Genomic DNA, 17,991 nt, shown 5'->3' with positions numbered 1-17,991 from the left:
ATGACAAAGGAATCAAAGGAGGAGACAGAGTGCAGCTATTGACTGTGATTGACAGATTAGATGGGGTGGAGAGATAGACACTCTGGGATCCTGGATAGCAGAAGGGTGATATACGGAACAGAGAGAGGTTTGAGTATTCTGTAATCTGCTCCAGGCTAAATGTGTAGAACATGTTTTTTTTTCCTCTAGACACATTTACATGGCAATTTAGAAGCTATATCTATATATAAATATAAAGGTTTCCCTGGCAGGAATCAGCAGTCCAGCATCCAGCAAAGTGATGAATGAATAGCTTTATTTCTTTCACCACCCAGCGTGCACATAGTGTGGCATTACCTCCCAACCAGACGTCAACGCGTTTTAGCTGCCTTACGCAGTCTTAATCATGGCTTTGATTATTCACCCATGATTAAGGCTGCGTAACGCACCTGGAACGCAATGGTTGGGGGTAATGCCCCCTCTAACATCAATGACAGCTTGAAGTCTTTCGTGGTAGTTGTGGATGAGGCTTTTTATTTTCTCAGATGGTAAAGCTGTTCATTCTTCTTGGCAAAAGCCTCCAGTTCCTGTAAATTCCTGGTCTATCCTGCATGAACTGCGCGCTTGAGATCTCCCCCAGAGTGGCTCAATGATATTGAGGTCAGGAGACTAGGATGGCCACTCCAGAATTATCACTTTGTTCTGATACAAACTTGTATTAAAGGGGTAGTGCGGCGTTCCAAAATTACTCACTAAATAACACACATTACAAAGTTATAAAACTTTGTGTCCCCCCCACCCCCGGAAGTGTGGTGCATTATATTCACCAAATTATACTCCAGCGCGTCATCAGCTGCTCAGCCGCGTTTGGCTGAGCACAGTTATGCTCAGCCAGTCGCGGCTGAGCAGCTGATGATGCGGCAGAGGGGGACCGGCATGAGGAACGACTGGAGCTGTCAGTCCGGCCTCCCAAAGATGACGTCATTCGACCCAAGATGGCGTCCGGGGTCGACAGTAATCTGGTGAGTATAATGCACCACACTTCCAGGGGTGGGGGGACGCGGGGAAGGGGGCCATTCACTTACATAACACACATTACAAAGTTGTATAAGTTTAGTGTGTTATTTAGTGAATAATTTTTAAACACCGCTCTACCCCTTTAATGAATTGAATATCGGGGGCTCTGTAAACACCAAACCACAGTCAGGTAGACCAACAAAAATTTTTGCCATAAAATTGTTCGAGATGCAAAGAAAAACCTACAAATAACATCAGCTGAAATAAAGAACTCTCTGAAAACTAGCGGAGTGGCTGTTTCAAGATGCACAATAAGGGGGCACTTGAATAAAAATAGGCTGCATGGTTGCCAGAAGAAAGCCATTACTGCACAAATGCCACAAAGTCCCTCGCCTACAATACGCCAAACAGCAGAGACAAGCCTTAAAACTTCTGGAACAAGGTAATTTGGAGTGTTGAAACCAAAATCTGACTTTTTGGCCACAACCATAAATGTTACATTTGGCGAGGTGTCAATAAGACCTATGATGAAAGGAACACCATTCCCACTGTAAAGCAAGGTGGTGATTTGCTGTGGTTTTGGGGTTGTGTGAGCTACAAAGAAACAGGAAACTTGGTCAAAGTTGAAGGAAAGATGAATGCAGCACATTATCAGCAAATACTGGAGGCAAATTTGCACTCATCATCAGCCTGGAGGCTGTGCATGGGACATACTCGGACGTTCCAGCATGACACTGATCCTAACACAAGGCCAACTCGACCTGTCATTGGCTACATTACAAAAGTGAAGGTTCTGGAGTGGCCATTTCAGTCTCCTGACCTCAATATCATTGAGACACACTGGGGAGATCTTAAGCACGCAGTTCATGCAAGACAGCCCAGGAATTTCCAGGAACTGGAGGGTTTTTGTCAAGAAGAATGGGCGGCTTTACCAACAGAGAAAATAAAGAGCCTCATCCATAACTACAACAAAGGACTTCAAACTGTCATTGATGTTAGAGGGGGCAATACATGGTATTAAGAACTGGGGTATGTAAACTTTTGATCAGGGTCATTTGGTTGTTTTTTTTTTGGTTGTCATTATAATTTAAAAAGAGAAGTTTGACAGTAAATGACTTCACCCAACCACTAACCATGAATTGAAAAAAAAATTCTCTGTTCTCTGAAAAAAGGACAAGAAAGCAAAAATTCTGCCGATGTATGTAAACTTTTGAGCACAACTGTATGCAAACAGTGTTGCACTGTGAACTCTTATAGAAATAGTGTAGCTTGTGGTTCTACACTGTTTACACAACTTGCATTAACCTCTATGGGAGAATTACATAAACCACCTATTTAACTGTTTTTGGCTTCCTAACCACTTCTGGTGACCAGAAATTGTTAGGGGGTCTTTGATCTTGAGATAAGTGTAGTTCCCAGAGATAATCTCACAAAAGTAGGGTGTGAGCGCACACTACATAATAAACTATTCTAAGGAGTGCAGACAACCTCAGCAAATAAGGTAAGACAAAAAACAAGAGAAAGAATCTGAGGATAATAAAGTTCTGCACATCCAAAAATATATCAAAATTATTTTATTATACAAAAAATGAGAGAAAACACACAGAAAAAACAAGAAAGGCTGTATACAGCAATAAAACCCAACTCTAAGGGGGGAGAATGCAATACATCACCCCACCAACCGGGATCCCCCACATGAACAAATGTCACATGCCTAGATAACAGGCATCCCTCCCAGAAATACATAGAATAAACGGTACATCATACACAGGTAAAAGGTAAATCAATACAATGTATCAAAATACAAAAAATATATATGGTATATATGCAAGGATGTACAAACCAAATTGAAGAGGAGATGAGAGTGACCCCGGTACTGACCCTACCCAGAGATAAAACGCCTATTAAAAAAAATTGTGTTTTTTTGTGTTAGAATCAAAACCTTAAGAGTAACGGTAAGAAGCAACATCAAGATTCTCCAAACCAAAACCAGAAGAAGAAAGCAAATGGCGTTCAGAATCTACAAACTAAGCAGCAACAGAATATCATTCTGGTAAGCTATGACATTATCTGCCATGTTTCCCCAAAAATAAGACCTCCTCCGAAATTAAGGCATTGTGGAGGATTTACATGATAGTTTAAATTAAGGCTTCCCCCCCAAAAAGTAACCCCTCCCCCCCCAAAAAAAACACCCTCTGAAAGTAAGACCCTCACCGCCACCATGCTGCTAATCTCTGCCATGCTCCACAACCAGCTCCTTGTGGTCCTTTACCATAGACGCTGCAGGCATACCACTGGTTCATGGCACCCACATCCTGCCCCAAGTGCGACAACCGTGGTCTCACACTTGTTTCTGCACTACAGTGCTGTTACCGTTACCCGGCAGAGGTACATGGACCAGTCCTGAGGGGGACCAGACAGTGAGGGGAGAGTCAGGACTCATGGGTATAAAACAATATTAGCTTACTGATAAAAAGAAGTGATATCCTGGCTGTGGGGTACAGCAGAGAAATATGGGAAGCCCCTCCAAGCAAAGTATCGCCAGTTTAGAGGATAGGCACCTCTTAGAAATATGACCTAACCATCAATCATCTGAGCATATCCCAAGCAACCATTTGATACTGCATACAGTCCACGTTATCAGATAATATCTAATATCACCTGGTTGCTGTGGGCATATTGCCATGATTTTGGCATATGTATAGCGGTGACTTTCCCCAATCTTAAATACCAAGTTTGGTAGCTCCAACTGTGAATTATGATATTCCTTCAATATCATATTTTCACTTACAACATGTATTCCTAGTACTGATTTAACAGCATGTAAGCGATAAGGGTTAATGCAACGACCTTGTTGTTTTTTTTTTTCTTTTTGATAGAAATCTGATCGAAAGCTTAACCCCAGGAGACTAAATGACACATTTGATGAAGGTTCGTATTGTACTGTTTGGTTTTTTTTAAATACAAAAACTGAATGCTGTTATTCCTTTATGTTGTGGTGGTCACATCCAAAACAGTTATGAGGAGGACAAGATGGTTTAGATCAGGAATTGGGAACCTGTGGCCCTCCAGCTGGTGCAAAACTAAAATTCCGATCATACCAGGACAGCCAAAGGCTTTAGCTGTTCAGGCATGAAGGAATTGTAGTTTGTTTTTTTAACAGTACCAAAGGAATACTAGAGACCTTATAGTTACTGTCATTTGTAATAACTTTTCACATGTCAGGTGTAATTGAGTGTGCGGACGTGTCTCTCCCTGTCTGTCAATCAAATCTGACTTTCACTTTATTCTAGTTTATGAGACGGATCTTTAGAGGACTAGGGAGTGGAACGCACTGCAGTGCCCTCCCCCTGGCTGTATTTTGGGACATGTTATTACAAATGACAGTAACGCTTTAAGCCTAGTGCAGGGCCCGAGGTGCGGTGCAAAGCTTTTTTCTTTTACTTAGTCCTGCAATAAATGGCATCATCTGAAAGAGAAACAAGCCCCTCATCCTTGTAGGATAGGTGCAGTATGAAGGCATATGTAATAAAAAATACAGGTTTTTACTATGTATAATTTTATTTTATTATTTTTTTTTGTACATTGTTGCAGGGGGCTACCATCTTGCCTGAGCTGCAGCAAGCCACATAAAGGGCAATAGATATAAAATTGAAAAAAAACGTAAAATATTAACCATAACTTGATTCAAACAGTAGGTCATTTTCTGATGACAAATTACCTTTGATATTATATGATATTATATTATATGTTTGATTTTATTGTATTTATTTATTTTGCAGACTCTCTATTTGTTGTCGGCATCCCCTCTGAAGGCCAGGAGTACGACTATGGTGGTAATGACACTTGCAATGGGACTCTAGAGTACCCCTTCTCTTCCAAAGCCTTCCTGGGATTCCGGTTTGACAGGGATGCCATCATGAAATCCTTGGATTTCTGACCCACCAGCAGCTGCACAAGGTTATGAGTGCTGCACTATGGCAGCCAACAGTGGGTTATAACCAAGCCTTACCTTCCTCAGGTTTTTTCAAGGATGTGCAGGGATCTACTGGGGGTTAGGAGAAGGTCTGTCCTATGGACAGGACTTGTGACTTGGTTCTGTTCATTCTATGTAATTGTGAGTATCTGGTGAAGGGGGGGTATCTTTCCTTCTTGCACTGTTTTTGCAATATCAGTTTTTTACACACGAGTACCTTTTCAGTGTTCAACTCTCCTGTCATACATATTCAGTGGGCATTGCCTAGATGTAGTTTGTCCTAACAAACTATTCTCAGTCAATTTACTTCCCTGAGATAGATGTGACACTCTGTTTACTATATAGCTCTTACTTGGTGTAGCTTGAATGTAATATGAATGCGTTGTCAATGGTGACTTCAGCCTTGCTGCACACCACTTGTTGAGAGGTCTGTATTTTTGTTGCCTTGTACAATATGCACTGCACATTACCCGACATTAACCTCTGGAGTGGGCTTATAATATTCAGGGTTGGAAGGTCTGCATTACTGTGTCCTTTAATGTCTGTCCCTATCAATGCAGAATAATAGCAGTGACATCTACTGTAACATGTCCATTAGTGACTGTAAGTATACTGGGGAGGACAGAATGGATATTCCTTTAGCTTTCAGCTGTTTAGAGTCTTTACTCTTATGTGAAAAGACACAAGCTTTCCTCAGGCTTCTATCTTCTGCCCCTCTTCTGCTGCTCATTGATAGGACAGCCTTAGATGTACATAACATTTTATGAGGAATGTATTTACTAGGGGATCATATGCCCATAGTCTGTGTTTCATTTTAATGTGTATTGCATCTCCCTATTGTCTTGGCTATTTGTGTAGCCTTTGTCTCATTGTGAGCCAGTGCTCTTCCCTCCATCTCTCATTTTCTCGCTCTGTGGAATCGTTTCAGACATTCTTTGCCATGTTACTCATTTCAGAATAAGGCTGTGTTCATACTAAGTTTTTTCTGTACATTGTGAATGTTTCCTGATTCTTGTCACAGTACAAAAAAAAAAAAAGTATACTGCACGGTGGCCCACTGTATAGAAAAGTGTGGCCTGCTTTTCTTTCCTACACGGTAAAAAAAAAAGGTGTGCTGATGCCTGAACACTCTTGGCCTATGTCAGGTCAAAAGTGTGTGTGGTGGTTGGGTGTCTATGACTTAGTTTGGTGCAGACTTTGGAAACTTTCCTGGTGCGTATGCCAAACATGTTTACTTGAACACAGAGTGAACTAGCCACATCACATTATGATACTATGTTAGATCAAAGGACAGAATCACAAATTACATATTGGGGTGGCAGGACCACTTTTTATTGTGATCATTGGTAGGTGAGGGTGGACGATTTTACTGTATGTCATTGTCCCTAAAAAAGGACATAAGGCAGTTCTGCACTGAAGTGCTATGTGCTATCTGTAAGTTTGATCGTCTTTTGAGGCTAACTGGTAGCACAGCACTATATACTGACCTGTGATCTACAGTTTACCCTGCTTCCTTTGGCAACAGCCTAACCATGTATATGTAGCACAGTCCGATGTTTAGTCACTTTAGACCTGATAACAATAGTATTGGGGACATGGCATTTTTCCTTACTTGCAGGTCTACATATGGTGCCTAAGATAAGAGATATATGCAAAAGTGAACCAGCTGTGGTAGATGCCCAGCTTAGATGGAGATGTGTTCCACCCTTAGCTCATAGTGCAAAATGCCCTCTTATAATAATGATTTTCCGAAAAAAGTCATACTTGAAACCTGTATATTCAGAAGGGTTTAGGACCATGTAAGAACTAAGCTTAGCTCCTGTTGGAGTGGAGGGAGGTTCCTAGGGACACATGGCAAGGTGCCCCCTGTTGGTTAAAGTGTGCCTGTCGTTATTACTTTCAAAATCTAAATCAACAGTAGATGTGAAATAAAGCAAGTTTGCAATATACATTCATTATTTATTTTGTTGCTATCATGCTGTAATACAAAGCTGAAGTTACCAGAAATCCAGGTCCAGTCTCCTGAGGCTCACTGTGTCCATCAGTCACATGACTGCCTTCTCTCTGTGAGCGCTCAGATGGCCTGGGATACACTGGACTTCCTGTGTTTTGACTTTCTTTTTTCTTTCAATGAGTCTAAAAACAGAAAGTGCTGTGTTTTCCATGATAACTAAAAAAATATATAATACATGTAAGTGTATGTGTATGACTTGTTTTATTTCACATCTGCTGTTGATTTAGATTTTGAGTTATAAGGACAGCGGCACTTTAACGATCATGTAAATACATGGGGCATCTCTTATAAAGTACAGGACGAATACTACAAGTTTGATGTTTACTCATTGTTTGATTTCTTTTTGGTGTTATGTTTTTGTTGGGTTCTAAACTCTTATTTATATACAGTCAAATTGTTCACCTTGTAATAGTAACCAAATTTCTTTAGTTTTCACTTGGTTGTAACCCGTGAGGTTTTCATTCTGGTTGCCTGACCTATATCTAGAGCCATTTGTATACGGAATCACGTAAGCACTATGACACTTAGTTTATTACAGCTCCAAATTATATACTAGATGTGTGGAGGCTACCGGGAATTTTGTGTCCTATTACAAAGACACAACCTTTTCTCTTTTTTTTTTTTTTCTTTTAAGCTTTGCAGTTTATTGTAGTTAAATTATAGCATACTTGTCACAATTCTGTCTTCTAAACTTCTCTGTGCAGACGCACGTTCAGGTTACTGTGGAAATGTCTCAAGTTCTGTGCCCTATTCTTCTTAATCGCGTTCATGCAGAGAACTCACAGACTCTTTGGAACCCAAACTTGTGTCTACACACAGAAGTTTAAAAGACTAAACTGTGACAGCTAGGCAAAGAAACTATCTGTATGTGGGGATTAGGGCAGATATGGCTTTACTAGAGGTAAGTTTCTATGTAGGGCCACCTTTTTCAGGGAGGTTGTTTACTTGCCAAGGAGAGTGTACTAGGTGATTTCTGAAGGACAGACACTAGTTTATACATATTCCAACATGTCTATTAATACTCTGCCATATAACTCAATAGAGAGTGGAGGGTGCTGCAAAGTGAGTGACCTCTATTTAGTGCTGGATTCACAGCTATACTGCTTTAAAATGTCCTCTATGCTGCTGCTTCTTGTGGTGTGCCATAAAGAAGCAGAATCCCCTATTTTCTGTATGTTCTGTATATGGGAGACATCATAGCAGCTAGTGCACAAGCCTGGAGGAGAGAAATGGCTGCACATCGCACTTATGGTTGATACGAAAGCCTGTTCAGCTACATTAAAAACCAACATCAGAAGTTAGTATATAATTTAATCAAACCATATTGCCTCATGTACCATATGCAGGTCTTCTGCGCTAAACGACCCTGTGACGGTCAGCGAATGCCAACCCTGCAAAGTGTGCGCAAGGAGGGAAGGGACGGCCATAGAATGGCCCTTCAACCTCTTTGTCACAGGACCAAACCCCAAGGGCCCCCCCAAACCCCGCTGGCGGAGAAGGCGGCCGCCAAGCAACACAAGGTGTTACCGCTCACCATTGCTTCAGCAGGTAGAATGGGAGAAAGAGGAGATACTAACCATATGTTCACAGGTGATTCCTGCTAATTTGGATCACATATCTGTCCTCCAGGCTGGTGTCTCCACCCACTAGTTCAGAGACAAATTAAACTTAGAGATGAAGCCTGCAAGTTATACAATGGATAGAAATGGTGTTACTCGTGTACACATACAGGACAGCTTATCCTGAAAGGTTTGCTAAAAGCTTCATTTTGAGTTATTTAAACGGCGTTGCTCACATACTATGTTTTTGAAACTCCTATTAAAGTAACTGGCTGTTTTAACTTCCCAATCACCTCTGGTAGACACAAGATCTGTTGCCAGATGGGAATATCCCTTAGGCCAGTGCTTCTCAATTTCAGTCCTCAGGCCTTACCAACAGGTCAAGTTTTGAGGATTTCCTTAGTATTTCACAGGTGATATAATTCTACTCAGTGCATCAGGTACTATCACAGGTGATCTTTGTATGGGATAGCCTCAAAACATGACCTGTTGGTGAGGCTTGAGGACTGGAATTGAGAAGCACTGCCTTATGCTAAGTTTACACGAGGCGATTATTGGGCCGATCGTACGATTAATGATTTCGAAGTAAAGTTTTTTTTTTTTTTATAACGATTAGCGTTTAGACGGTACCATATATCATACAGAAAAATCGTTTTGCGATCGCGCGCAGCACGGCCCTCCGCTCAACCGCAGCCCCATGCGCTGCCCCGATCGCCCCCCCGCCGCCCCGGCCACGAGCATACGTTACCTGCTCCGCGTAGCAGGTCTTCGAAATCCACGGCTCCCCTCTTCAGCACATTGATTGGCTGAAGAGATGAGCCGGGAATTTCAAACGGCTCCTCTTCAGCACTGATTGACTGAAGAGGAGCTGTTTGAAATTCCCGGCTCCCCTCTTAAGCCAATCAATGCAAGGCAGCACTGATTTGCTGAAGAGGAGCCGTTTGACATTCCCGGCTCCCCTCTTCAGCCAATCAATGCACTGATTGGCTGAAGAGGGGAGCCGGGAATGTCAAACGGCTCCTCTTCAGCCAATCAGTGCACTGAAGAGGGGAGCCGGGGATGTGGAAGACCTGCTACGCGGAGCGGCGGGGGTGTGTGTGTGGAGGCGGCGATCGAGCGGGCGCAGGGGGCTGTGGATGAGCGGGGGGGCCGGGCTGCGAGCGGGCGGCCCGACTATCGCGCGACGACTGTTTACACGGAACGATCGGCAAATTATTTGAGAACTACGAACGACGATTTATGAACATGTTAAAAGATCAAAATAAACGATTTATCGATTGTTCGCCGCGTTTACACGTACGATTATCGTTCGAATTCGATCGTTATCGTGAAAATACGCCCGATAATTGTTCCGTGTAAACGTAGCATTAGGCTATATTATCACACAGTATTTTGGTCAGTATGTTTTATTGTAAACCAGGAGTGGATTGAAAACACAGAACGGCTATGTTCACACATTGTTGAAATTTAGTGGCTGCAAAGAGTCACTTTAGGCCCAAATGGTGCTTTCTGTTGGATCCTTGATGGGATGTCTGACAGTAATGTGAATACTTCTGCCTCTATGACCACTGCTATATTTTACATATCCCAAGAATGTATGTGAACAGGCTTTGTACTTTAGGTATAGGAGCTTCCAGGATGAAAACATCTTGTTTATGGTCTGCATTTAGACAACAGGATAACAATGCCCTGTAGATTTTAGGTTTCTATTATAATGCTTAGAACCCATTAAAGTAACGTAGGTGGCGTGAAAGCCTAGTAATGTGCAGTGCTTTATGCTTATGGCTCTGGTGCCTGGATGTTACTAGAGGGAGAGGAAGTCAGGTTGCCTTTGCACATCATCTTACATTTTTTTCACTTCAAAAAACTTCTGATATGTCACACAGACACATCAAAGGTTTTAATCTCTTAGGGTCTTTTAAAGTGGCAGAGACAAATTAATGAGGTTGTCCAGGGAGAAACTATTAGTGTAGTGACTGCGCCATGTTACTGGAGTCTTTGCTCCTATTGAAGAGAGTAGGTGGCTGCAGTAACCCAGCTTCACCACTACACTGCTTATGGCCCCAGTGTGCTGTGCAGTTCGTGTGCTGAAAAGCTGATTGGTGGGGGAAGGGGGTTGTTGACACCCCGCTGATCAATAATTTAGGTTTTTTCTCTTTCTGGAAAACCTCTTTAAGAGAACAATGAAATATCATTTTGGTGCACTATATGTTTGTATGGGTGCGTAGGCGTCCTGCGTTTCTCAAGTTTGCCAGACAAAATTTCAGTGTCTGAACACTCAGTTTTACTCTAAATGTAAAGATGGTAAACTCAGCCTAGGCAGCTTTTGAAAACAAAGGTTGAATATTAGGTCACTGTGAAAAGGTGTCAGGCACTCTGGATTGTAGCATATTCCTGGCTGTGATCGCTTACAGTCAGTTCACTCCACTTGCACTGTTGGATATATTGATCAACTGTGGCAAGTGGTATGATAGCCTGTGGCTGCACCATTCCTGTATTTTCTCTACCTTAACAAGTCAGCGTTACCTTTCAATCAATTGATGTGATCTGTACTGTTGAAGCCCTGTTCTGGCAGCTGTAACCTTCTTGTTCGTTTCTCTTTATAATGTTGCATAGCAATACTGTGAAGTTCCTTAATCCCATTTACTGAAATCTCCTCTCTATACATTTCTGTATGAACACCTCCACCACAATGTTGCGCCATGCAGGAAACATTAGTACATCACAAGTGTTGACACCAGTCAGCTTAAGCAGGCCTTATTTTACATGTTTTAAATCAAGGAGGGGGAATGTCTCATACTTTGGGTTTTGAAAGTTTTTTGTTTTTTTTGTCCCTGTTCATTCTTATGAGATCTATGTTAGGTTTTAAGTAAGAGTAATGCGTTACTGCATCTGTAACAATAATACAAATTTAGCCATGTAAATTATTGGTCAGAAGCAAATAAAAATTTAGGAAGCCTACACAAGTCATATTGATTGCCCAGAGTGGTTACGTTTGACTCATGCGATGACACTTTACTGTATTTGTCTTGTTGGAAGCTTTATATCAGTGGCATCTGCCCTCTGAGGTTTTACTTACTCAGACCTAGGTTTTATTGCTAATGATTTGTCTTCTTGTTGTATCCTGTCTAGAAATAACATATTACTAAACAGCAATAAACCAAACTAGTAAAAATATCCCTCAGCTGGTCAGTCTTTATTTTTATTCGTTTGGCAACTTTCTGTAAAGTATATTAAATGGTTATGGTATATAAACTCCACAACAGTGCCCAGTATGGCTGCCTCCACTCATCATTTACTAACGTCACATGAGCCTCCTATTCCTAGCTTCTACATGAAACTTCCTACTTCAGTCAGCAGAGATCAGTGCTCTAATGGTGCACTACTGGCAATCGGTACAAATGCTGTCTGAAAAGTGTTGGCTATTGTCAAAGAGGTGCTCCAGCTATTTTTTGCCCAAGCACATTCCCCAATATTAGGCTTACACTGCTATCACTTTCATTTAGACACAGCTGCATCCTAGCTTTTCTTTACTGTAATGTCATACTGTCATGTGATCATCAGCCTGAACCACTGAAAATCAGCATTTAATGTGTCAGGAAGTGGACTATCCTGGGTCAGCTGACTTCCCGTGAACTACAGGATTATGTCATTACCTACCAGATCCCTCCTGGCAACTTACTTTCTCTCTTACCAGCTCTATGTACGCTGCTTTCTCTATGGGATCAACATATACTGTAGTTAGATACCTCCTTTGAGGCTGTGTTCACACTTTCACCTCAAAATCACCACACAGCCAGGTGTTAAAAATGCAACATATGAACACAGTCTGAAATGTGAAATTTATTGTCCTATAAAACACATCACTTGTGATTAGAGATGAGGGACTTCACAGTATGAACGAAGCACTGTGTTATATCAACCTGCTGCCTTTGAACTCGGTGCTGCTCTGCTTAGTTTTTCTGAAAAAGCCGGATCAGGTCTTGGGAGACGTTTGCCAGGAATAAATTCAGCTTTTTCAGGCACCTGAAGCAGAGCATCACGAAGTTATAAGCCAACTGCTGAGCTAACAAAGCGCTTTGCTTTGTTTATACTGTAAATTTGCTCATCTCTACTTGTGATTATAGGGCAAATCACTTGCCTCATGACTGTTTGTCACTGTCGTTTCAAAAAACTTTTGACATGTTAAAGATGTGAAAAGTTTTAATAGGTCTGGGTCTGAGTGTTCAGACCCATACTGATACGAGTGGGAAGAAGTTTTTCTATTTTGTGAAAAGTTGTTTTTTTTTTAAACTGACAATTTGCACTTTGAATAAGAACACACATTCGAACTTCTTATAATGTGAATGATTGAGGCTTATTATGAGAGGCTCTATGGGGCAGCATTAGAAAATCAATATGGCTGATCTATTCTTTTACCCTAGGATATATTTGGTAACCTGTGTCCATCAATGCTAGTTTTAATACTGTTGTTCAATTGTACTATTTGTTGTCTTTTTTATGTCAATAAATAAAACATTGAACGTCCCACTGCAGAAACTTCTTGGATGATTCAGAAGTAGAGATAAGCAAACCTCGAACATGCTCGAGTCGATCCAAACCCGAACTTTCGGCATTTGATTAGCGGGGGCTGCTGAACTTGGATAAAGCCCTAAGGCTATGTGGAAATCATGGATATAGTCATTGGCTGTATCCATGTTTTCCAGACAACGTTAGAGCTTTATCCAAGTTCAGCAGCCCCAGCTAAACAAATACCGAACGTTCAGGTTCGGATCGACTCGAACCCGGTTTGCTCATCTCTATTCAGAAGGCTTTTGGGGATGGTGCAAACAAGTTTAGCAAAAACACTTCTGATCTGGGCATTCCAGAAACTAAATGTAACAGGAAAGTGTCAGCTCACCATATGCACTTGTATTCTGGAGTGTTTTGGTTGCCCAGGTAATCCAGGATTTACATTGTCTATGCGGCTAGGCCATTCACCAGCTGATGAACGTTACAAAGGAAAGGGAGGAGCCACAGCTCCATATATATATATATTATATATATATATTTCAAATGTATATTTCTTGTCTATAAAAAAACATCTTGAAACATTAAAAACAGGCCAATGTGTTTTGGGAATGATCCCCTAATCATGGCCATGATGAGGATATTTTTTTTATGGACAAAAAAATAAATAAATAAGCATTTGACTTTTTTTGTATATGGAGCTGTGGATCCTCCCTTTCCTTTTGTAAGATTCCAGAAACTGTCAGAAAGAGATGCAGGGAAACTGTGCAAGGTCCCTACTTGGAAGGGAACTTGGATGTCATTGTCCCATGTACAATGTCTCTTGTATGTACTTCAATAAATGTGCAGTGCTTTCATGGCTGGATAATTTGTACAAAGACCTTGTATGTATGTCTTTACCTTTGTTGCTGCAGCCGGTCTCTGATTGGCCATGGTTGTCCAGTTTACTGCAGCATTTATGATACACGGATGGATAAAGCAGAAAATTGAATGAAAGAGGCGTTGAGCCAGAGTAACACACACACAAAAATACCAGCAGAATATGCCACTAGAGAGGCAAAGCTTTGTGGTCCCCCATTGGTCTGTTTACATGCCAGTGACTGGGTCCAGAGGTTACACAGATGGTGCTTTATAGCTGCTGGCAGGGGGGATCACAGGAGTCGTATAGGTATTATGTACTTTTACTGGGACTGACCTGCAAAACCACACCCAAATTGAGCACAAAGTGCTGTTTCTGGCAGAAAGATGACATGTTTTTTAAAGCCCGGACAAATTGTTTAAGTGTAACAAGTTGTGAAATTAGAGCCCCTTTTCCAGAAAAGAAAATTCAGACACTGTTCCACATATGAAGTATTTATTCTGAATATAAGAACATTTGTAAAATAAATGTATTAAAAATTGCTCTGTATAAATAAATGAAGTTTATTTAATTTTTTTTACATTTTTGTATCAAATTAACATAAAATAACAATCTGACAGAAGCAGGAATATCTGAAAAGGCATTGAAACGTGATAGATGGTGAGGAGTGGACAAATACTGTTTACAAAAACTACACAATTTCAATGCATGGTACATTCTGACACTGGATGGACTGGAAAACTGGTAGAAAAATAGTACATTACAGAAATCTCTGTAAAGCATTAATCCATGCAGTACCCCGTAATACAAAGTTTCCATGTAGAATAATAAACAGCTGAGCATACAGTGAAACCCTTGGCTAGAATGATAGAATAAGCAAAACTATGGGGGTAAACTTATAAAAGTGACTGTACCACCAGTCCCAGACTGAAGCACTGGAGGCGGGCCGACCCACTCTTAGTGGGAGGAAACCCCCCCCCCCCTCTATGATAGGGTTCCATTGATTCTAATGGAGTCACGTCATGGAAGGGCTGGAGTTTCTTCCCACTAAGGGTGGGTCGGCCCACCTCCAGTGCTTCAGCCTGGGCCTGGTGGTACAGTCACTTAAAGGTATGTGCCTTGGGTAGATCACTCAAGTCACAAAATTGTGTGACTTTTGGGCAAAATACAGAGAGTCAAGTGGGTGGAGTTTGCCACTAAGGAGGTATGAAGAGGGTGTGTGGCCACCCCTGCACAAGAAACTTAGCAGGTGTAATTGTAGCCGAATTCTAGGCCAGTTTGTTAGCAAAAAAATGTAAAAGATCCTTAGCAACTGGTCGGCAATTTACTATTAAGGGCAGTGCATGTGGAACAGCTAACTCTTTAATTAAAGTTCATTCACACATACAGGATCTGCTGCAAATTATAATTATATCTGCAAAATCAAATCTGCTGGTCCTATACATGTGAATGGTACAAACGCCCAGCATTCAATTGCGCATCCAGCAATGTTGTACACGTCAACTGCAGCAGCTAGAGATGAGCAAACAGTACTAAGCGCTTAGTTGGCTCAGCATTCAGATTGTTAGCGGGCTGCCTTTGAACTCCGCTGCTATGGGTGCCTGGAAAAGCTGGATCCAGCCCTGGGAAGCTTCTCACGACTGCCAAGCTAATGATGCCCATTACTGTAAATTTGCTCATCTTTAGTAGCAACCCCTTACTAAGCGTTTCCCAAAGGTTCATCATTTAAACATGGCCATGGGTAGCAAATTTACAGTAGGAATGACGTGAAGCGCTTTGTTAAGATCAGCCAGCAGCTTCTCAGGCTGCTGGCTTTGAAGTCTGCTGCTCCGCTCCGTGTGCTGGAAAAAGCTGGATCCAGTCCTGGTCAACTTCTCCCAGTTTCCCAGGACTGGATCCAGCTTTTCCCGGCACCCGGAAAGTAGCGGCACGGACTTCAAATCCAGCAGCCTGACAAGCTGCAGGCCGATCCTAACAAAGCGATTTCCTTTAAAATGTTTCTCCAGTGAAAATGTTTTTCTTTCAAATCAACTGATGTCAAATAATCTCCAGTCTTTCAGTAGTTATCAGCTGCTGTATGTCCTGCAGGAAGTGGTGTATTTTTTCTAGTCGTCTCACACAGTGTTCTCTGCTGCCACCCATAAAAAACCTCTTCTGCTCTCCAGACTGGAAAGAATACACCACTTCCTGCAGGATGTACAACAGCTGATAAGTACTAGAAAACGTGAGTGTTTTTTTTTATATAAGCAAATTACAAATTTTAAAGAAAAGTTTTTTTTTTTTTTTTTTTTGTTTTTTTTTTGCTGGAGTGCAGACTGTACCTGTTTAGTGGTAAATACTCATTGCTCTATGTACCATTACCTGATCAGCTGTTGGCAAAATAGAACGTAGAAAGTAGAAAACTGCAGAAGATGCTGCCACCATAGACTGTATCCATGTTTTCTAGGACTTCCCAGGGCAGCATCCAACTTCTGCAGCCCCAGGGAATCAAGCACTGAGCGTTCATTCATGAACCTGAATTTTGACAGGTTTGTTTAATACTAGTCACAAATAAGTGCTAGGAATTTGTACCTACAGCTGACTAGGGCAGTGCCAAACTTCAGACTGGTGACTATTTTGGATCTTTAAGAATAACCTTTCATGCTCTTATTTCCTTAGCAGACTACATATTGAAACCGTAAACCCCGTATCCTATACACTGGTCTATTTATTTTAACATTTCTCGTAGGGCTATGGACGGAATGTGCAGTTTATGCATTAACTGTAGACAATAAACTTGAACAAAACTTCATCTGTAAAACTTACTAAAATAAGGACCTTAACAAAGAAAGTTTAAAGTGCATATTGATTTTACAGATGAGCACTCCTCAACACCGGAAGTTGTACAAAATAAACAGCTGCATTCACATTTCCACACAACTCCCAACCTACCATGACTGACTGACAGAAGCTAATGATAATGGATATATGCTGGATGAGGAACAACAGAAACCAATAAAAACATCAAAATAAAACAACAGTGTGGTCCTAAAGTTGCCATTACAATTAGTGATGGACACACAAGGAAAAATGGATATATATGATATTTAGGCAGAAAAGACAGCCTTTCCGTAGTCACCAACCAATGTCCTCATGTTCCACCTCCAGGTAATGTTTAAGTACAGAATATGATTATAATGTAAGTGGTTGACTTACACAATGACAAACACAATATTCTGTATATATTAAAAAGAAACGCATAAAAAAATAGGCTATGAATATATTTTGACAGCTCCCGGAAGAAGGAAAATCAAAGCACTTTTACTCACAGTGTACTAAGAAAAAACAGCTTCTGCATCAGTTTATCTGAATGTATTAAAGCTGTAGGGTGAGCACCCATCTGGCTGAGCCGATGCAGCGTTTCAATGTATTGGTGAAAACACTGGAGAATCCTCTCCCCAGTAGCTTAATCTTACAGTTTTTGCTGGTAGTCACAGCGCCTCTCTGAGTCCACAAGAGTACAATGAAAGTTTTTATACTCCTAAAGGTGCAACTCTGCTCAGGAGCATGCAGTTCTCTCTGCACACAACACATGGCACGACGTCTCCGCTTGTGCAAGTGTGACATACTTTTGGCACACACCAGTGTCTTAAAATCAGAGTTGTAAACCATCACAAGGAGGGCGTATATTTCCATATGTTCCTGGCAGCAGTATGTAAAGGGCGAGTATATAGTACATCCAGTCACACCCAGGAGCAGACAGCTGAAGAGCTTTGTGTACTGGAGAGAATGCAGAATGGCTCACAGAGAGGTCTCATTAGTATGAGGTCTGGAGTTCTCCTCCTCTAGTAAAGCTATCCTCTGTTTCAGCATCCGCACTTGTGTCTCATGTCTCTCCACCATCGCCATCATCTGGGACTCCAACTTTTTCAGCTTATTCTGGTGCTTCTTCTTTGCCTTTTCATAAGCTGCCACAAGGTTGCTGCTCAGTGGGAAAAGAACAACAGAAACATTATAGGACCATATGAATAATCTAATCATTCAGCGTCTTTATCCATGGGTTAAAACTGCTACTGTGTGTCTCTAGAGGACCCATCAC

General features: G+C 41.4%; 2 protein-coding genes and 1 long non-coding RNA gene across 9 annotated transcripts in view; 1 reads left to right on the top strand and 2 right to left on the bottom strand.

Annotated features, from left to right (window-relative positions):
* Positions 1 to 9,467, top strand: part of DCP2 (decapping mRNA 2) — a 36,496-nt gene extending 27,029 nt beyond the window's left edge. For both annotated transcript variants that reach the window (XM_069962708.1, XM_069962707.1), the window contains exons 9-11: positions 2,930 to 3,049; positions 3,876 to 3,927; positions 4,779 to 9,467. In XM_069962708.1, the coding sequence (XP_069818809.1) occupies positions 2,930 to 3,049; positions 3,876 to 3,927; positions 4,779 to 4,936 (330 nt within the window). In that variant the 3' untranslated portion in view covers positions 4,937 to 9,467. The remainder of the gene's footprint in view (positions 1 to 2,929; positions 3,050 to 3,875; positions 3,928 to 4,778) is intronic.
* A 4,924-nt stretch (positions 9,468 to 14,391) lies between these two features.
* On the bottom strand, positions 14,392 to 15,774 carry LOC138787333 (uncharacterized). The gene is made up of 2 exons (XR_011362344.1): positions 15,032 to 15,774; positions 14,392 to 14,821 (listed from the first exon to the last, which is right to left on the bottom strand). It is a non-coding gene; the product is annotated as an uncharacterized lncRNA (long non-coding RNA).
* A 50-nt stretch (positions 15,775 to 15,824) lies between these two features.
* MCC (MCC regulator of WNT signaling pathway) overlaps positions 15,825 to 17,991 on the bottom strand; it is a 232,105-nt gene continuing 229,938 nt past the window's right edge. For all 6 annotated transcript variants that reach the window (XM_069962701.1, XM_069962703.1, XM_069962702.1 and 3 more), the window contains one exon: positions 15,825 to 17,874. In XM_069962701.1, coding sequence (XP_069818802.1) covers positions 17,694 to 17,874 — 181 coding nt within the window. In that variant the 3' untranslated portion in view covers positions 15,825 to 17,693. The remainder of the gene's footprint in view (positions 17,875 to 17,991) is intronic.

Source organism: Dendropsophus ebraccatus, chromosome 3, assembly GCF_027789765.1.
Source record: "Dendropsophus ebraccatus isolate aDenEbr1 chromosome 3, aDenEbr1.pat, whole genome shotgun sequence".
NCBI lineage: Eukaryota > Metazoa > Chordata > Amphibia > Anura > Hylidae > Dendropsophus > Dendropsophus ebraccatus.
This window is presented reverse-complemented; position numbering and strand designations above follow the sequence as displayed.